The 19752-nt window shown below is 43.5% G+C and overlaps 1 protein-coding gene across 7 annotated transcripts in view; it reads left to right on the forward strand.

Moving 5' to 3' along the window:
• The window catches only part of erbb4b (erb-b2 receptor tyrosine kinase 4b), a 741684-nt gene that overhangs the window by 668663 nt on the left and 53269 nt on the right, over positions 1 to 19752 (forward strand). For all 7 annotated transcript variants that reach the window (XM_078403687.1, XM_078403689.1, XM_078403688.1 and 4 more), the window contains exons 24-25: positions 325 to 422; positions 5238 to 5408. In XM_078403687.1, the coding sequence (XP_078259813.1) occupies positions 325 to 422; positions 5238 to 5408 (269 nt within the window). The remainder of the gene's footprint in view (positions 1 to 324; positions 423 to 5237; positions 5409 to 19752) is intronic.

Genomic DNA, 19752 nt, shown 5'->3' on the forward strand with positions numbered 1-19752 from the left:
CTCACATACTGACCACAGCCTGTACTCACACATGTACCGCAGCCTGTACTCACAAATGTACTGCAGACTGTACTCACACACTGACCACAACCTGTACTCACACACTGACCACAGCCTGTACTCACACACTGACCACAGCCTGTACTCACACACTGACCACAGCCTGTACTCACACCTACTGTCTACCTACTGTACATGGCCTGTGGTTGCACACCGACCCTGCCAGTACTCACGTATTGAACTTACTGTTTTCTGAGTTTCCGTGATTTTTCCTGTGAGATTCTCCATTTTCTGAGCCTCTGTTTTCCTTGCTCTTCTCCCCAGGCTGGATGATTGATGCCGACAGCAGGCCCAAGTTCAAAGAGTTGGCAGCAGAATTTTCTAGAATGGCTCGAGATCCACAGAGGTACTTGGTAATTCAGGTCAGTCCAGTTTGATTTCAGTTTTCTCGGTTGGAATTATCATATCATTAAAAATTGAGAACAAAAATTCCTCCACTGGTGACTGTCTCTTGCGTTTTGAGGCTCGTCACCTTACAGAGCCAGCAGGATAATGCATCACACCAGCCTCAAATACACATCGGGTTGGAAGCACAGGATAATTCACTGGGCCCAAGAGAGGACGGAATCAGCCATCTTGATCTTCCCTTTCTAAAGAGGTGGCTGTGAGGTTAGTCCAGGCCATTCAACTTCTCTGTTTCTCTCAGTGTTTGAAACTGGAGGGCAGAAGTTTAGGGTAAGGAATATGAGTAAACATGATGAGATTGAGAGGAACTTGTTCACCCAGAGGGTGTTGAAATCTGGATCGCTGTGCCTGAGTGAGTGATGGCAACAGAGGGTCTCACAGCATTTAAAAAGTATTCAGATGAGCAACTGAATCACCAAAGTGTGGACGTGTGGATGGGTGTTTGATGGTTAGCATGGACAAGCTCGGCCAAAGGGTCTGTTTCTGTGCTCTATGACTTTAGTGCCCCATTCCTCAGGATCATGGCAAATCTTCTACCTCAAAGCTATCATCCAGCAATAATTACCTTATCGTCCAGAAATCACCATTTTGAAATAACTCAGCAACTGGGCCTCCACATCTCTCCAGGATAGAAAATCCCAATGAAAATCAGCATCATCTCAATGAGGAAACTTCCCTTATCTTAGTCCAAAATTGTCAACCCTTTATTTTGAGACTATGGCTCTTGGGTCTGGACTCTCCTCCCTCAATTTAGCCTGAAGAAGCCTGTAATAAGTTGACAGTTTCAATGAGATTACCTCTCATCATCCTTGGTTCCATATCCCAAATTATAACAGTGGGAGGAGAGGGGACACACAAGACTGCAGATGCTGGAATCTGGAGCAACAAACAATATGCTGGAGGAACTCAGTGGGTTGAGCAGCAAAGGAATGGTGGATGTTTCAGTTCTGGTCCTTCTATCCAGCTGAAGGGTCCTGACCCCAATCATTAACTGTCCATTTCACTTCATAGATGCTGTCGGAACTGCTGGGCTCCTCCAGCAGATAGTTTGTTGCTCCAGTGGAAGAACAGGTTCCTTTTACCCTATTATTTTGCATTGTTCCATCTCCTTTCTTTGTCTCTACCTCCTTTCTAAACTTGGAACTGGACTGGAGGCATCAGTCTGAAGAAGTCTCTCGACCCGAAACGTCACCCATTCCTTCTCTCCAGGGATGCTGCCTGGCCCGCTAAGTTACTCCAGCATTTTGTGTCTACCTTGGAACTGGACTGAATCTACCTCCGTTATTTAAACCAGTTTCTTATTTTGTCCCCCATTAATGTGGTGATGGGTATGTTTGTGAGAAAAGTCATGTTATAGATTATGGCTTAAGTATATCTTAACATCAATTCTCCATCCATCGCTTCCGCTTGCCTCCACAAGTTTCCTCTCACATTTATCACTGGAAGCAAATCACTGCAACCTCAGAGTTTTATGCACAAAATTTAATTTTAATTTTGCTTTAATATTATATTTCTAAGTATTGATGAACAGTAACTTGATAAAATGCATTCAGTGCAGCCGAAGTTGAGTTTATCGCAAAAACGAATCTGCATTTTCAATTGAAGCTGACTTTGAAAAGATGTTCAGAGATGTTTTGGTAGTTTTTTGACAGCGGATTTCGGTAGTGAATGAGGTAAAAAAAACACAGAGACAGAAAGGCACAAAGTGCTGGAGGAATTCAGCGGGCCAGGCAGCATCCCTTGAGAACATGGATAGGTGACGTTTCATGTCTGGACCCTTCATCAGACTGATTGTGAAGAGGGGTAAAGAAAGCTGGAAGAGAGGAGAGGCAGGACAAAGCATGGCAGGAAATAGGTGAAGACAGGTGAGGGGGGTTTTAACAGGCAGATGGTTGGACAAAGCCTAGGGATTTTTAAAAACAGAGGGTGTGAGACCAAATGATCGAAGAGTTACCAGATCTGAAGCTAGAGAAGGAACGTAGAAGGAATGTAGAGGGGGAGGGGAGAAATAGGGCTGAGTCGAGCTGGGGCACAGGGCAGGGGTGGGGAGAGAAAGGGGATGTGGGGAGAAAAAGGGGAGAGGGAGGGGTTAGTTAGAGGTCACTTAAAATTGGACAGTTCAATGTTCAGGCTATTGAGTTTTAAACTGTCCAAGTGGAATATGAGGTGCTGTTTCTCCAGTTTGTGTGTTGCCACATTCTGGGATTGAATGAGGCCCAAGACAAAAAGGTCAGTATGGGGATGGGAAGAGCAGTTAAAATAGTTAGTGACCAGGAGATCTGGTATGCCTTGGCGGACCGAGCACAAGTGTTTGGCGAAACGGTTGTCGAGTCTCTGCTTGGTTTCGCCAATGTGTAGGAGGCCACATCGGTAAGACCAGATGCAGTAGATGAGGTTAGAGGAGGTGCATGTGTACCTCTGTCTCACCTGGAAGAACTGGTGGGGTTCCTGGATGAAGGCAAAGAAGGAGATATAGGGAAAGGTATTACATCTCCTGCGGTTGCAGAGGAAAGTACCTGGGGAGGCAGTGGTTTGGGTGAGAAGGGATGAGTGAACCAAGGAGTTACAGAAGGAGTGGTCTCTGTGGAAGGAAGAAAGGGATGGAGATGGGAAGATGTGACTGCTGATGGAATCACATTGGAGGATGTAGTGTTGGATATAGAAACATAGAAACAGAAAATAGGTGCAGGAGGAGGCCATTCAGCCCTTCGAGCCAGCACCGCCATTCATTGTGATCATTGCTGATCGTCCCCAATCAATAACCCGTGCCTTCCTTCTCCCCATATTCCTTGATTCCACTAGCCCCTAGAGCTCTATCTAACTCTCTCATAAATCCATCAAGTGATTTGGCTTCCACTGCCCTCTGTGGCAGAGAATTCCACAAATTCATAACTCTGGGTGAAAACGTTTTTTCTCACCTCAGTTTTAAATGGCCTCCCCTTTATTCTAAGACTGTGGAGGCTGGTGGGGTGAAAGGTGAGGACTCGGGGAATTTGATCCTTATTCCATCTTGGGGGAGGGGGAACTAGAGCAGACTACGGGACAGAATTGTGGGTGAGCAATCCATCTATGACAGTGCGGGGGAAACCACATTTACTGAAGAAAGAGGACATCTTGGATGTCCTAGAACAGAAAGCCTCCTCTTCTTCTGAGTGTTTTTTTAAAATGAAATTTGAAGGCTAATAGGTGTATTAGTAGAAAGTCCCTTTCATGATTAGCTCAGCCGGGCAGTGTTGAGGAGCACTAGTGGTGGGTGCTGCAGTATAATTGGGAGGTAGTAGCTTCAGGCACAGCTTTGAAATCAGCAGTAAAGATCCTGTACTTGTGTTTAAAGTTCTGCCGCTGTTCACTGTGCTGACCCAACTCCAGGCTTACTGATGCAAAGAGGTTCCCATAGCATGTGTCTTTAGGCAAGTAGAGCCTTTGAATGGGATGTGCATCCATTCCATACACAAGAAATGCCAGTCACCCAGCTGAGTTCATCACCAGCGAGAGATCCCGCAAGCCACATTGTTTAAGGACCTGTGAGTTACATTGAGAAACATGCTTTTGGTTTCTTTAATTCAATGTAAAACTCTGCATCTGACAACTGGCCAGTGGTTTTCACTCTGCCTTAAGATATTGTCCTAGCCCCCGTCGTAATCCAAAGTATCTATTCCGATGGAAGTTGTGAGATTCCTTGATCGATAATAGCCCATCACCACCAACAGGTTGACTACCTCTTTACTGCTCTGCAGTCCTTCTGCACACAAGTATTTTCTGCCTTCAATTACAATAACAATGCTGACTGAACTGCAGGAAAGCCACGTGTTTTCAGATTGGGTGAGGTATAATAGTTAAATCTATGTCCTTCTCATCCACAACATGAGCCGATTAATCACGCCCTGAGAATGCCTCAAATGTCATAAAGTTTAGTTCACCAGCGCATCCTGAAAGTTGCACTCCTCCATCATGAAGTAATCCAAAGGAAAATAATTATGGCTCCTTTGATATGCAGAAGACTCACAGTCAAGGATGGTCTCCTGAAAGAGGACCATCTTTGGCCAACCTCTCAGTTTGTTGATGAGATCTAAGGTCTCTCCAGGTGAAACTTGCAGACCCTGCCACACAGAACTGCGTGGAAACCTGGATAAGCCCCACACCCAGGCTCAGGGGCTGTCATGGATGATGGGTGCTTAAGTGTTTGCTGAAGCCTTCGAATCAACAAACATTCAAAAACTGTTTTAGCAATTAAGAGTACTCAATAAAGTTAAAATTATCCAAAGAAAGAAATGAAAAATGTTTGAAAACCACAAAAAAACAATTAAAATAATGAGCAATAATTGAACAGATGAGAAAATTGAGCACGCACTCAGCCTTCTCCCTTCAACAGGTTTGCACATTTGGAATTAATTGGACATTAGACCTGTGCCATGTGAACCTGGTGAGGGATCAGCACACACATTTCCCATTCCAGGGGCTGTAGACATCTTCAATCCCTCTATAACCACCATGAATCCAGTGGTAGCACACAGTTACCCCATCAAGATCCTGCTAATCACAGGTACCCACACAGTTACAGTGAAACTTGTGTTTCAGTATCCCGCCCATCACTGAAGCAGCCCAGCTATCACAGAGCCTTCTCACTTGCACCAGTCCTGATGCAGGATATTGTCCTGAACTATCAACAAAGCCTTGCCCACACCCGCTGCCCCTCAAATGCCGAGCTCCTCAATTATTTTTTATTTGCTCCTCTATTCATGAGGGTAAGTAGGTATTCCTTGGTGTTACAGGGAGATGACCGTATGAAACTGCCCAGTCCGAATGACAGCAAGTTTTTCCAGAGTTTACTGGATGAAGAGGAGCTGGAAGACATGATGGATGCTGAGGAGTATCTAGTCCCACAGGCCTTCAACATCCCCCCTCCCATCTACAGCTCAAGACAGAGGATCGATTCTAACCGGGTAAGTCTATTGAATCTCGGTATCAGAAGATAACACGTTGTCACCAATAGCCCTTACACCACACTACAAGGTAGATCCAGACTGGGATATCTGTGCCACACATTTTATCTCTGTTGGTGTCTCTGGTTCCTGTTTGAACACCAGTAAAGCAGGAGTGTCTCTATTCTCCACACCCCAGGGGGTCTGTACTCGAATATGACCAGATTTTTTGCCTGGCCATTGAGAGGTTTGGTGAGGAAGGTTTTGTTTCTGTCAGTCTTACTGTTCCCTTTGCCTTTGACTTTGCATTGTGCTGTTTTATCTTATTGACAATGAGTAAGATTTTTCTGAGTTTCCATGAATTCCTATGCACTGGCATATACTTCTGAATAACAAAAGGTAAAACTCTTGTGCCAGCAAAATTCAATTTGACATGTTTTTTAAGCTGGCATCGGTGTTGGATTCAATGTTACAAACACAGGTATTCAAAGCATTCTTTGTCTAGTTTGAGCCATCTCCAACTGATGTTAACGTTTAATTCAGTTGATTTTATTCCGAACTCCTGCCTGTACCCTTTGCTAGAGGCATCATATTGTAGCAAGGTGCCTGAGCTCTCTTGTAACCATACAGTCAAGGCCAGGCAACAATCCAATATTAAGCAGCAAATAATTTTAATGTTATGTTTTACACTGACAACACTCAGGACTGAACAGCTGGGTCGTGTGTTGTCATATTCTTCTCAGTGCTTGTTCAGAGAGGGGAATATTGGAAAGGTTTATTCTGGTATGGCTGAAAAGTTTCTTTGATATTCCTTCACACAGCATGGATTGGGAAAGGTAACAACAGGCCTTTGCTGTTAACAGAAATACCTTGCAATGGCTTAGTGTAGACCATTCAAACTTGATGTAGCCAAGCACTCACACGACACCACACTGGGTCCAGTTGTTGACTCTTCCCAATCCTTGTCAGACCCAGGGGGAACTTAAACTTATTTGCTTCTTAATACTGGATTGTTGCCTGGCCTTGACTGTATGGTCACAAGGGAGCTCAGGCACCTTTTGTACTGAATACAATGTCTCTCGCAAGGGATACAGGTGGGAGTTTGGAATAAAATCAACTGAATTAAACGTTAACATCAGTTGGAGATGGCACAAATTAGACATCATTCAACAGGGGTGAGCTGTAAAGGATGCGTTTTTACAATGGACAAATTTAAAAGATCTACCTAACCTCTTTGCCTAAGACACAGGAGCAGGATTTGTCCATTTGGTCCCTCGTGCCTGCTTGCCGTTGCGTATGATCATCGCCATACTTCAATTGTATTTTCCTCCACTGATCTCTTATCCCTTCATTCTCTTAACATATAAAGATCCATTGGACTGTCTGGAAAACACTCAGCACTGCTCTTCCCCAGTGTAGAAGAATTTCTAAACTTCACACCCTCTGGATGAGAAGAAATTTCTTCTTATTTCAATGTTGAGTGGCTGATTCTTTATTTTAAGACTGTGATCCCTCTTTCTAGACATCCCAACCCAGAGACTCTTTCTTCTCATCCAGAGGGTGTGAAGTTTAGAAATTCTTCTACACTGGGGAAGAGCAGTGCTGAGTGTTTTCCAGACAGTCCAATGGATCTTTATATGTTAAGAGAATGAAGGGACAAGACCAGTAAGAATTTTGTAAATTTCAATGAGATCACCTCTCTTCTTCTCAACTCAGGAGAGTATAGACCTAATGTGTTAATTAGTCCTCACATAAAATACACTTTCCACGATCAACAGATTAACCTTTGTTACATTCTCTCAATTGTAATTATATCCTGCCTTACGAATGGAGAATCTCTACACAGGGTATCTCACGTGGATCTGATGTCACCAATATCTCCACTCTTCTCAAATCCCCTTGCAATCGGGGCTAACAAGTTCACCTTAGTGCTTGCTATACCAGCATGTTAGCTTCCAATGATTCAGCTATAGGACGCTGGTTAAGAGCATTGCGTGCCGTTCTGGTTGCCCATTACAGAAAAGATGTGGAAGCTTTGGAGAGGGTGCAGAGGAGGTTCACCAGAGTCCTCCTGGATTAAAGGGTTTCAGCGACAAGGAGAGGTTAGATAGATTTGGATTGTTTCCTCTGGCGTGGCAGAGGTTGAGGAGACACTGAAAAGAAGTATATAAAATTAGGAAAGGCCTAGAGAGGGTAGAAATGTCCCAGGATGGAAATGTTCATTACTAGGGGGAATAATTTAAAGTGAAAGGGGGAAAGTTCAATCGAGATGTGCAGGGCAAGTTTTTTTTACACAGAGTGGGTGGACCACCTTTCATGATTTCAAGACATCTCATTACAACTAATCAAAGTTTTTGAAATTGTAGTCACAATTGCCACATATGATATTCTATGGTTAATTTGCCTGCTGGAAGTGAGGAGGTGGTCTCTTTTATTGGCATTGCCGCTTGAGAAATAAATACCAGCAAGGTCCCCAGGGAGAAATCTACCCTTTTGCTTCTGGAGCAAGCCAAGTGATTTTTGGTTACTTCTCCCTGATGTGAGAGACCACACCATCGATTACTCTTCCAGCATTCCCTCCGACGTACGGTGAATCAGTGGTATTGGTTATGCATTGAACTGTTTGAAATTAAGCCTGGCTACTGCTGTCTCAGCCAGAGCTGAGGTGGTCATATGCTGCAGTAACATCCAGCACTGAAAGGGTTAGTCTTTACTCTGCAACCAAAAGTAGATGGAATAAAGAAAACTGAAGATAAAAATAAAACCCTGCAGTAAATTACCATCAGAGTGGTTCAGCCAAGATGGTGGGAAGACCCTATTATCATTAGTTCTCTATTCAAACGGCATTGTCTCAAACTACACATGCTTTTCGTTTCCCAGTTGTAGGAGAATGCATCTTTACAATGGGCAATTTAGTACAAGCCTCAATCCCGACTCATGCAGCTCAGTAGCCAGTGGTTCCTTTTCAATAGCTTCCAGCGGACGCTTATGGGTGTAGATCAATGGGCTTGATTGTCGGACTACTAGCAAAAGAGTAACCATATAAGAGATGCCAATTAACCCCTGTGATGATAAGGTAGGTAACGGACTTCAAGTGAGGCGACAATCACAATCTCAGTCTTATATAAAAATCTCGCCTCTCCTGCTAAGCATTTACTTAATGTACTTCTCTTTTTGGCACTCCACATTAGAGTTTTGATGCTGGCACTTAATGGTTGAGAGAAAATCCTTTGAAAAGTTGTGCACAAGGTGACAAACATTGCAGATAGACACTAAATGTATACTCTGGAATTTAGAAGGATGAGAGGGAACTTATTGAAACATATAAGATTATTAAGGGATTGGACACGCTAGAGGCAGGAAACATGTTCCCGATGTTGGGGGAGTCCCGAACCAGGGGCCACAGTTTAAGAATAAGGGGTAGGCTATTTAGAACGGAGATGAAGAAAAACTTTTTCACTCAGAGAGTTGTGAAGCTGTGGAATTCTCTGCCTCAGAAGGCAGTGGAGGCCAATTCTCTGGATGCTTTCAAGAGAGTTAGATCGAGCTCTTAATGATAGCGGTCAAGGGATATGGGGAGAAGGCAGGAACGGGGTACTGATTGTGCATGATCAGCCATGATCACGGTGAATGGCGGTGCTGGCTCGAAGGGCCGAATGGCCTACTCCTGCACCTATTGTCTATTGTCTATTGTCTATAAAATGGTGGAGTAACTCAACAGGACAGGCAACATCTCTGGATAGAATGAATGGGTGACATTTGGGCTGTTGCAAACCATTCATGATGGCTCGTTGGTCTCTGCTGAATTGCACTTTGGAGTTCTGTCAACACACCTTCTGATCAACAATCTCAGTATTAATATTATGGATAGAATTCCTTAAAGATTCTCCTAGTTGTCCATCCACAGGAAGAATGGTTTTCTGTGGGGGTTAATATTGGGTCCCCCTGCCCACCTTAAACCTGAAATCTTCAATCTACCCTCTCTACCTCCCATTTTATACACTTCCAGCAGGTGCTGGCTCGAAGGGCTGAATGGCCTACTCCTGCACCTATTGTCTATTGTCTATTGTCTATTGTCTATTGTCATCCATTTTTCCTTGGTTTCAAGGATCTCTCCATCCATTCACTGTCTCACGAGTCATCAAGAGTCAAGAGTGTTTTATTATCATAAAGTATGTCCCAGATAGAACAATTTAATTCTTACTTGCTGCAGCACAACCAAATATGTAAATGTAGTCCACTGTATGACTGGGCTGTGTTTACAAGTTTTTGCAGTCTTTTGGACATTCAAGTTGCCGAACCAGGCCATTTGCAACCAGTCAATATGCCCTCTACTGTACACCTGTAGAAGTTCAAGAGAATCCTCTTTGACATACCGAATCTCCTTAATCTTCTCAGGAAGTAGAAGCGTTGATGTGCTTTCTATATAATTGCATCAGTGGCTGGGTCCAGAAAAGATCTTCGGAAAAATGCACGCCCAGGAATTTGAAGTTTTTGACTGTCTCCACCATCGTCCCGTTAATATAAATAGGATTGTGGGTCCTCATCCTTCCTCTTCCAGAGTCCTCAATCAGTTCATTGGTTTTACTGATATTGAGAGCCAGGTTGTTGTCCTGGCACCATTTGGTCAATGGTCGATCTCACTTCTATACTCTGACTCATTACCATCTGTAATTCGTCCAACAGAGGTGGTTTCGTCGACAAACTTGAAAATGGAGTTCGCACTATGTCTGGCTACACAGTCATGAGTATAGAGTGAGTAGAGCAGGGGGCTGAGCACGCATCCTTGAGGTGCTCCCGTACAGATTGTTAATGAGGAAGTATTCCTGCCAATTCAAACAGACTGCGGTCTGTGGATGAGGAAGTCGAGGATCCAATTGCAGAGGGATGCACAGAGATCCAGTTCCATGAGCTTGGTAACCAGCTTGGAGGGGATGATGGTATTGAACGCTGTGCTGTAGTCTATAAACAGCCTGACGTAAGTGTTTTTGTTGTCCAAGTGGTCCAGAGCGGAGTGGAGAGCCAGTGAGGTCACATCCTCCGTTGACCTGAGGGCCGCACATTCAGAGGAAGTAAGATTGGAGTGGGTAAGGGGAGCGGTGACATGTAGATGGTTGATGTTGTGGCTGCAGATGAAGATGAAAAGGTCGAGAGGTATAAGGCCAGCAGGGGGAGTCCAGGAGAAGGAATGTTGGAGACAGGAGAAGGGGGTCATCATATAGGGACCGAGGACTCATTGCCAAATAGGCTTGGAGATGGCAGAAGAAGAGATTAACATCATGGCAGGCTGGAACTGGTTGAGATGTGGGGTTAGGGGTAGAAAGCTAAGGTTTCTGCTGAAGTTGTTGCGGCAGAGTTAGATATGAAAAGGTCTAGAGAGGATAGAAGGTCAGCATTACCCAATTCAAAACTGCTTCAAATAGAGATGATTAATCTGTTATACAAAATTACGTGTTAATTAGTGCGAGAGAATTGAGCCAATATTTGGATAGTTGAGAAATTTGGATTATCTGAAGATGTATTTGAGTGCCAATTGAGTTCCAAATGTCAGGGACATTTTGTTTTTGAATGTACAAAAACGTTGTGTTGTGACTGCTGTGATGTTCTCTCAATTTACAAAAGAGTTGTAAGTGAAAATATTGACCTCGACAAATCCAATCAGTAGGTAACATTGACAGGGCCAGTCACTGAGAAGGATTATCTCTGAAAGGGGAACATGATATGAGACTTGTCATGAACAGGAATTGACTGCTGTGTACAAATTCCAAGTCTGTGGCAGCAATTTGCTAGTGTTCGGCAGTGTTTGATGGACACCATGTACCAGTGTAATTCTTTAATCATTTGCCTGGGGAAAGCCAGGTATAATCGAAAGACTTTCTTCACACATCACCAATGTTTCTTTCTAGATCACTAAATAGCTCTTCAACCATGACAAAGTGGGTTATAAATCTATATATTACTAAAACTCTCATCTTGTATATTTGTGGGTTTGTGTCTTTGTGTGTTTGTAGATATATTTGTTCTCGAAGTACAGCCAAAACAGTACATGATAGCATGACAATTTTAGGCACACCTTACTCACCATTGTCCTGGGGTTCAAATGTTTGTTATATTTTTAACGTTTTTTACTTTTTAAACTTTAAAAATCACTTTTTAAAGTTTAAAAAATCACTTCTCAATTTTTCCTGGCTGTCAGCCGCGTTTGACGTCACAATGGGACCCGCCCAAGTGATGGGAGTGGTAGCCAATGAGGGGGGGGCACAATGGCTGCCAGGGGCGGGACCCACCAGAGTGACGGGAGTGGTGGCCAATGAGGGATTCCGCGCGTGCGCAGTTGGGGGAGGGTTGACCTTCCTCCTGTGCAGTGCAGACCTTCTTCCCATGGTGCAGCATGGCATCAGAGAAAAGGCAAAAGACGATGGCCACCGGCAGGCTGCTCTCCTGCTGCTCTTCTGCTGCTGGCCACCTGGGGCCGGAATGAGTGGCTCCATTTCCCCTTTCCTTTCCCCCCTCGCTCGCCCAGGCCCCGGGGGAGACTCCGAGCAGGAGGAAGATGGTTGTCATCCCCGCCGTCTCATCATTCCCCTCCTTCTCCTCCAGCGCCCGCTTCAACCGGCGTCATCGTTCCCCTCCGTTTCCTCCAGCACCCACCTCAAACGACTGCCTCCGTCTCCTCCAGCGCCCACAGCCGCTCTCCTTCTTCTCCTCCTCCTCCTGCTCCACCATCTTGTGTGCACCTTCCCCCGCTGCACTACCCACCGGGAGGTGTAGTCCCCGCTCCCACCTGGCCCCAGCGCCCCGGACCATGACCGGACTACAACCCCCAGCGGGCAACATGGCGCACACACACATCTCCAGGGTAATAATACAAATAATAATGAAATAATAATAATAATAATAATAATAATAATAATAATAATAATAATAATAATAATAATAATAATAATAATAATAATAATAATAATAATAATAATAATAATAATAATAATAATAATAATTCTTAAAATATAATAATATAAGAATATAAAATGTTATATTGTATATCTATTAATCTATCTTATATTACTAAAACTCATCTTGTATGTATGTTTCCTAAGAGTGAAGGGGGGAGGGAGGAGGGGATGAGGGGATGGAGTGGGTGATTGGAGGGGAGGGGAGGAGGGGGAATTGAGGGGGGATGGAGTGGGTGATTGGGGGGAGGGGAGGGGGATTGAGGGGGGGTGTTGGTGAGTGGGGGGGGGAGTGCCTGAGAGCCCCTAAGAGTGGAGGGGTGTGAGGGGAGGAGGGGGGGATAAGAGGGGTTGAGGAAGGATGGTCGGTGAGGGGGCGAGAGGGGGAAAGGGAGGTTGAGGGGGGATGGAGTGGATGAGTGGTGGGGGAGGGGAAGGAGGGGGAGTGGGGGAGGAGAGGGTGCTACACCAATGCAGGAGTGCTTTGGGCCCATCGGGTCCACCCTGTTCTCATATTTAATTCAAATTAACAATTTGCAGTTTACACTACTGACAAGGTAGCAACTGTGGATGGAAAAATAGAACACTTCAGGTTAACGATCTCTCTGCAGACTGTAGAGCTGATACGTTAACACTGTTTCTCTTTCCACAGATGCTGCCTGACTTGCTATCCCCACAATTTTCAGTTTTTGTGTCAGAAGAAACTTTGCTCTTCAGCATACTTTCTCTCTCTCAGAATAATGAAGCAATTAATTGTCTCATTTCCTAGTCTTGGAGGGCCCTGAGGGGCTAATTTCCTAGTCTTGGCTCAAGCCCAAAGTTAAGTAAAAATGTTAATAAAACCAGTTTCATTGCCCATTTCCCCGTTCATTCCCATACCAAACCTTGAAACTACTGTCATTTCAGAATTAAGACTGGAAGATATTCCATACCTCCAAAACATCAACTTTTGTGTGGAGTATTTGCGACACAATAAAGATTCTAGAGTCCTGAGGCAGGATCTCAACCCAAAACATTGTCCATCCCTTTGCCTATCCAGGGTACTGCTTGACCTGTTGAGTTCTTACTGCAGCTTAGTTTTTGCTAAAGACTATCAGGTCCCTTGTTGCCATGAGTAACATCTTCATGAGCTGTCATTGTCTCCTGACATTCTCTCTATCCCAGCCACCCCCAACACGCATGTTTAAATTCGCCTCTTTTAATTTTAAAAAAGCAATTGACCACAAACTTCATTTTTCCTAGGGAGAAGTGCTTGATAATTCCTGACTAAATACAGAATTTCTTTCTTAAATATTTAACAAAGAAACCACAGGGATGGGCTCTCTGGCCACTATGTTTGCGCCAACCGTGATACTAATTTAAATTGCCCATCCACCTGCACAAGGTCATCCTTCCATACCCTACCTTTTAAATATTGCTGTGGTCTCTGCTCCCATCACTTTCCCTGGCAATGCGTTCTGGGCACCTACCAAACTGTGTAAGAAACGTGCCTCACAGATTTCCATTAAACTTTCTACTCTCAGTTTAAATCTGTGCCTTTTAGTATTTGACATTTCCCTGGGAGAAAGACGCTATCTACCTGATCCATGCCTCTCATAGTTCTATATAATTCTATCAGGGACCCCTATCTCAGCAGCCTACAATGCTCCAGAGAAACAATCCAAATTTGTCCAACCTGTCCTTATAACACTCTCATTCAGACAATATCCTGGCAACTCTATTGTGCACCTCTTTTGCAAAGCCTCCACATCCTTCCTGTAATGAAGTGACGAGAACTGCTTGCAATGCATCAAATATGGCCCAAGCAAAGTTTTATACGACTGCAACATGACTTCCTGACTTTTATACTCAATGCCCTAACTGATGTGGGGAAATGGCGAAGGCAGGAACGGGGTACTGATTCTGGATGATCAGCCATGATCATATTGAATGGTGGTGCTGGCTCGAAGGGCCAAATGGAAACATAGAAACAAACTTTCTATGTTTCTATGATGAGTACAAGCATGCCATTTCCATCTTTACCATCCTATCTCCCTGTGTTGCTACTTTTAAGGATTGCAAGCCAGGATCTATCTGCACATCAGTGTTGTTAAGAGTCCAAGGCATCTGAAGAAGGGTTTCGATCCAAAAAGTCACCCATTCCTTCTCTCCAGAGATCCTGCCTGTCTGCTGAGTTACTCCAGCATTTTGTGTCTATCTTCGGTGTAAACCAGCATCTGCAGTTCCTTCCTACACATGTTCAGAGTCCTGCCATTTATTTTATATTTTTGCCTCTTATATTTGACCTTTCAAAGGTGCAATATCTCACACATAGTGATACAGCATGGAAACAGGCCTTTCAGCCCAACTTGCCCACGCCGACCAACATGCCCCATCTACACTAGTCCCACCTGACTGCAATTGGCCCATATCCTACTAAGCCTATCCTATCGAGGCACCTGTCTAAAATGTTGTGATAGAACCTGCCTCGACTACCTCCTCCGGCAGTTCGTTCCACACCTACCATCCTTTATGGTTCATATTAAATCTTTCCCTCCTGACCTTAAACCTATGTCCTCTCGTACTTGATTCTCCTACTCTGTACACCTCTATAAGATGACTTCTCATCCTCTCGTGCTTTAATCCATGCCTGGATTAAACTATCTGTCATCTCTCTTCCCAATTTTCCGACTGATGTGTATCCTGCTGAATCCTTTGTCAACCTTCTTCACAATGTTACCCCATTCATAAGCTAAGGGTGGTGACTGGCACCAATTCAACAGCTGCGAATGCCTCCTGCACTGTGGATGGATGTCTGGTTCTTTCATTTAATGTGCCCTTAGTTAGTGCTCTCCTCCAGCTGGGTGAATGTTTTGACTGGGTGCAGATTTGATTTGCCCCCTTCTGAAGCATGCAGAACCTGCTGCACACAGTTCCACAGACAAGTCCTGCTCAGTGCCTGGGCTGTGCAGAAGCTGGGCAACAACTCAGGCAACAGACACACAGCACACAGCGTCAGGGCAGCATCAGGAACAAATTATTATAACTCCACTGGGGAAAGCAGATGTGCTTCAAACAGAGACAGAAGACATGATTAGCTTAACAATTATAACCTCCTCCAGTTTGAAAACAGTGAGAAGCGGAATTTAAACTCAAGCCTCTCCCAGGAGAACCATGTGCCAAATGACAATATAAATACACTCATGGGCATTTCCTGCACAGCCATTCCCAGAAAATAATGAAATCAAAAGCAAGAAGGGTAGGGAGAGGGAGCATCCGTAAGCTGTGAGTGGACAGGTTTAATCATTGCCTCATCAGTTCTGCCAGTGGCACAGTGCAGGAGGGTCAGGAGTGGGCTCGGATTGGCACCGTGACCAGACTTCAGCCTGGGGCCTGGACAAGCTTTGGCACCATGGTACAATGAAGACCTCCGACCGCCGCTGCTCGTTGTCCATGCTTATAGGGCCATCAAACTCACAACTATATTGAAGCAAAGCTGGTGGAGCACTGCTGCATTACTGTTTTGTGTTGAAAGAGCTGCAGCATGGTGTGCTTGCACAATGCACTCCACCAGCGATATATTGTTATAAGAACATGGTACCATAAGAACTGAGGATAGAGCAGCAGCACTGCTCTCAAGCTTGCTTCATGACTTGATAATAGAGCTGTTCTTCTGCTATATTTTCCCACTCTATCCCCAGATTCTTTTATTCCCTTTGTTCCAAGGCTCATACTGCGTATCTTAAATGACAGAACACCTACCACCATCTAGTAGACAGCTCCTTTTATTCCTATGTGGCATATATACTAGAGCCCTTACTCTACCCTGTTTCCAAAGTGGATGATTTCAATTTGTTCCCATTTGGCACATGCTGCCCAGTATGTGTTCACTTAGGTTCATGTCTTTTTACAACCTCTTTGATTCCTCCTCGTTTCAGACTTGTACCTTCCTTTGTTTTATCAGCAGTCTTCAATGTTTCACACCTGCCCGAGCTACCTTAGCCCTAACGAATATGAACTTGGCATTTGTACCCTTGAGTATAGAAGATTGAGAATGATTCAAAGAAGGTGTAAAATCTTAAAATAAATATATAACTACTTCTGTTGGTGGAAGAAACAAGATATTATATTAAAGTTTTAGCACATATTTCCACACAAAATTAAAATTGGGAACACTTTGCACAATAAACTAAACTAAACTCAAACTTACTTTCGCAAGGCTGATGATGGAAGAAGTTCGATGTTTGTGAAATAATGCGATTGAGAGATGTGAAGCAAGAGACAGTAAATTTAGTTTGTACAGATCTGGCATTAGCTAATCGAATGGTGGGGCAGATTGAAGTGATGCAACTGCTTAATTTCCATCTTTTTATTCCAAAACCGCTCAGTCAGCAGGAAGTGGAAAGGCGACAGTTGTGATTGACGAGCCTGAAATAATTGTTCAAGGACCTAACTGTCCAAGTGGGTGGAGAAAATAGAACAGATACAGTGACAGGGCATAGTTACTTCAGACGATCAGGCAGCGTGGTATTAGAAGCAGATTGCAAATAAGACATAGAAGTAATTAGAAAATTTATAACAGAATGACAGATTGAAAAAGATTTTGTATAGTGGATACCAGTATCCTACTGGATTCAAATCTGAAGCTCCTTTCAGTAAAGTGCATGGTGAATTAATGAGTGGATTTAAAAGGCCTACATTGCCTTTGTAAGGGACTTGCATTCACTGGTTTGGATTTACAAATGATATGGGATACACAGTGGTGCAACGCGTCGTGCCACTGCCTCACAGCGCCAAAGATCCTAGTTCAATTCTGACCTCATGTGCTGTCTGTATGTTATTTTGCATGTTCTGCCTGTGACAGTGTGGGTTTCCACCAGCTGCTCCGGTTTCTTCCCACATTCCAAAGGTTAGGTTAATTGGCCTCCATAAATTGCCATCAGTGTATACTGTAGGTGACTGATAGAATCTGGAGAGAAATGATGAGAACATGTGAAGAATAAAATAAGGGATCAGTGTAAGAATTGAAGGATTATGTGGTTCCTTGAAGGTGGAGTCGCAGATAGATCGGGTTATCATAAAGGCCTTTGGCACATTGGGCTTCATCAGTCAGAGTATTGAGGTATAGAAGTTGGGAGGTCATGTTGCAGTTGTATAAGACGTTGGTGAGGCCGCATTTAGAGTATTGTGTTCAGTTCTGGGCACCATGTTATAGGAAAGATGTTGTCAAGCTGGAAAGGGTACAGAGAAGATTTACAAGGATGTTGCCTGGGCTAGAGGGTCTGAGCTATAAGGAGAGATTGAGTAGGCTACGACTCTATTCCTTGGAGCGCAGGAGGATGGGGGGCGATCTTATTGAGGTGTATAAAATCGTGAGAGGAATAGATGGGTAGATGCACAGAGTCTCTTGCCCAGAGTAGGCGAGTCGAGGACTAGAGGACATAGGTTTAAGGTGAAGGGGAAAAGATTTAATAGGAATTTGAGGGGTAACTTTTTCACAGAAAGGGTGGTGGGTGTATGGAACAAGCTGCCAGAGGAGGTAGTTGAGGCAGGGACTATCCCAACATTTAAGAAACAGTTAGATAAGTACATGGATAGGACAGGTTTGGAGGGATATGAACCAAACGCGGGCAGATGGGACAAGTGTAGCTGGGACATGTTGGCTGGTGTGGGCAAGTTGAGCCGAAGGGCCTGTTTCCATGTTGTATCACTCTAACTCTATGACTCTATGACTCTAAGTGGGTGGTTGATATTCGGCATGGACTGGGCATCTCTCCATGCTGTATCTTTTAATAACTTTTGATATAAAAATGGGCAGATCAATGTCATTTTGTAAGGAGATGAGGGAATAGACAGGAGGGTAGCAGGTGAACTTCAATGTCTGTAAACATTTATGTTAATGGAATAATTAATGACAGTATCTACACTGAATGGGATAGTCAATGGATTTTAGGTGAGATTTTCACAAGAGATTAATGGCCACATTTTAGGTGATCAGGCTGTAGAAAAATAAAAACAATCAATGAGTGTCAAGATAAGCCAATCTGAAACCTTAATATAACCTCAGGTCATGTTGAGCAATATTGAGTTCCAGTCAATAAGTAGTAGATTGTTGCTTCAGAATGTGTTTGGCTGATTATATGGATGCTATTATGAGAAATGCTTGACCATGTTATATAATAAAAAAAGAAAGTGTTTGCCCAACAAAATAGATACATATGTATTAAAGACTTAGATATAAATGTAAACATTCGTACGTTTAAGTTTACTGTTAACATTAAGTGAGAAGACAGAATATAGTTGAAAATCAAAAAAAAATGTAGATCTTGAAAATCTGAAATAAAAATTGAAAATAGTGAGCAGGTCTGTCTGCATCTGTGGAGAGAAGCATAGTTAAAGTTTCAGGTTAAAGACCCTTTGTCAAAATCAGTAATGAGAGAACGCAAATTTGTTTTCAATCAGTAGACGAGGTTATGTTGGATCACGTTGGGATGGGGGAGGGAATTACAAACTATCAGAAATAATCAAAGCTACAACTAAACTAAAACTACAGCTGTTGAGGTTCAATCTGGAGAGATAGTAAGATTTTAACCTGAAATGGGCCAGAGGGGGAAGTTATAAAGGGACAGAGGGAAGCTAAGCCAGTGGTAAAACCCTGGTTAATGAAGTTCGCTGTGGAGAAATACCAGGAATTTAACTTGAGAAGTGAGAAAGACAAAAAGTAATATTTTCCATTCGGTGAGCGACAAGGAACAAAGGAGAAACAAATGGGATTCAGCTCTGTGCTTGTACTTTCACTACAGGCTGTTACACATAGCACCTAGATAGGTTAATGGAGTGTAGACACAAAATGCTGGTGTAACTCAGCAGGACAGGCAGCATCTCTGGAGAGAAGGAATTGGTGACATTTCGGGTTGAGACCGTTCTTCAGACTGGTTAAGACCCTTCTTCTTCAGGTTAATGGAGCCTCAGCTCTCTTCTCAAAGGATTTGGAATTCAGAAATGAAGAATTGATACATTGGTTTCAGAGAGCCTTCCTCAACTATATTCAGCTTTAGATATCCGGCTACTATTGTACTGGTTTAGTGAAGTCTCACGGTATTAGTACATCATTATCATACTAAATTAGTACATCATTAGGCACTGTTAGCAATAACATTATTCTTGCCCCTCAATACATCCAATATAAATCCATTGATTCTCAACTTAGATTAAACTAAACTAAATTTTATTCCCTTCTTCTGAGCTCCCTGCGAAGAAGCAGTTTTAACCCATCGGGATTTTTATATACACCCAAGAAGAGGCCCACTTTTCTACTTTTCTTTTCTTTTACTTTTCTTTTTCAGTGAAAGGCACGACAGATTACTCTAGGTTAGAATGTAGTTTGGAACACAGAGTATAAATCAGCCACCGTGAAGAGTCTCAGTGAAACGTTG

The sequence above is a fragment of the Rhinoraja longicauda genome, chromosome 8 (assembly GCF_053455715.1).
Source record: "Rhinoraja longicauda isolate Sanriku21f chromosome 8, sRhiLon1.1, whole genome shotgun sequence".
In the NCBI taxonomy this organism is placed as follows: Eukaryota; Metazoa; Chordata; class Chondrichthyes; order Rajiformes; family Arhynchobatidae; genus Rhinoraja; species Rhinoraja longicauda.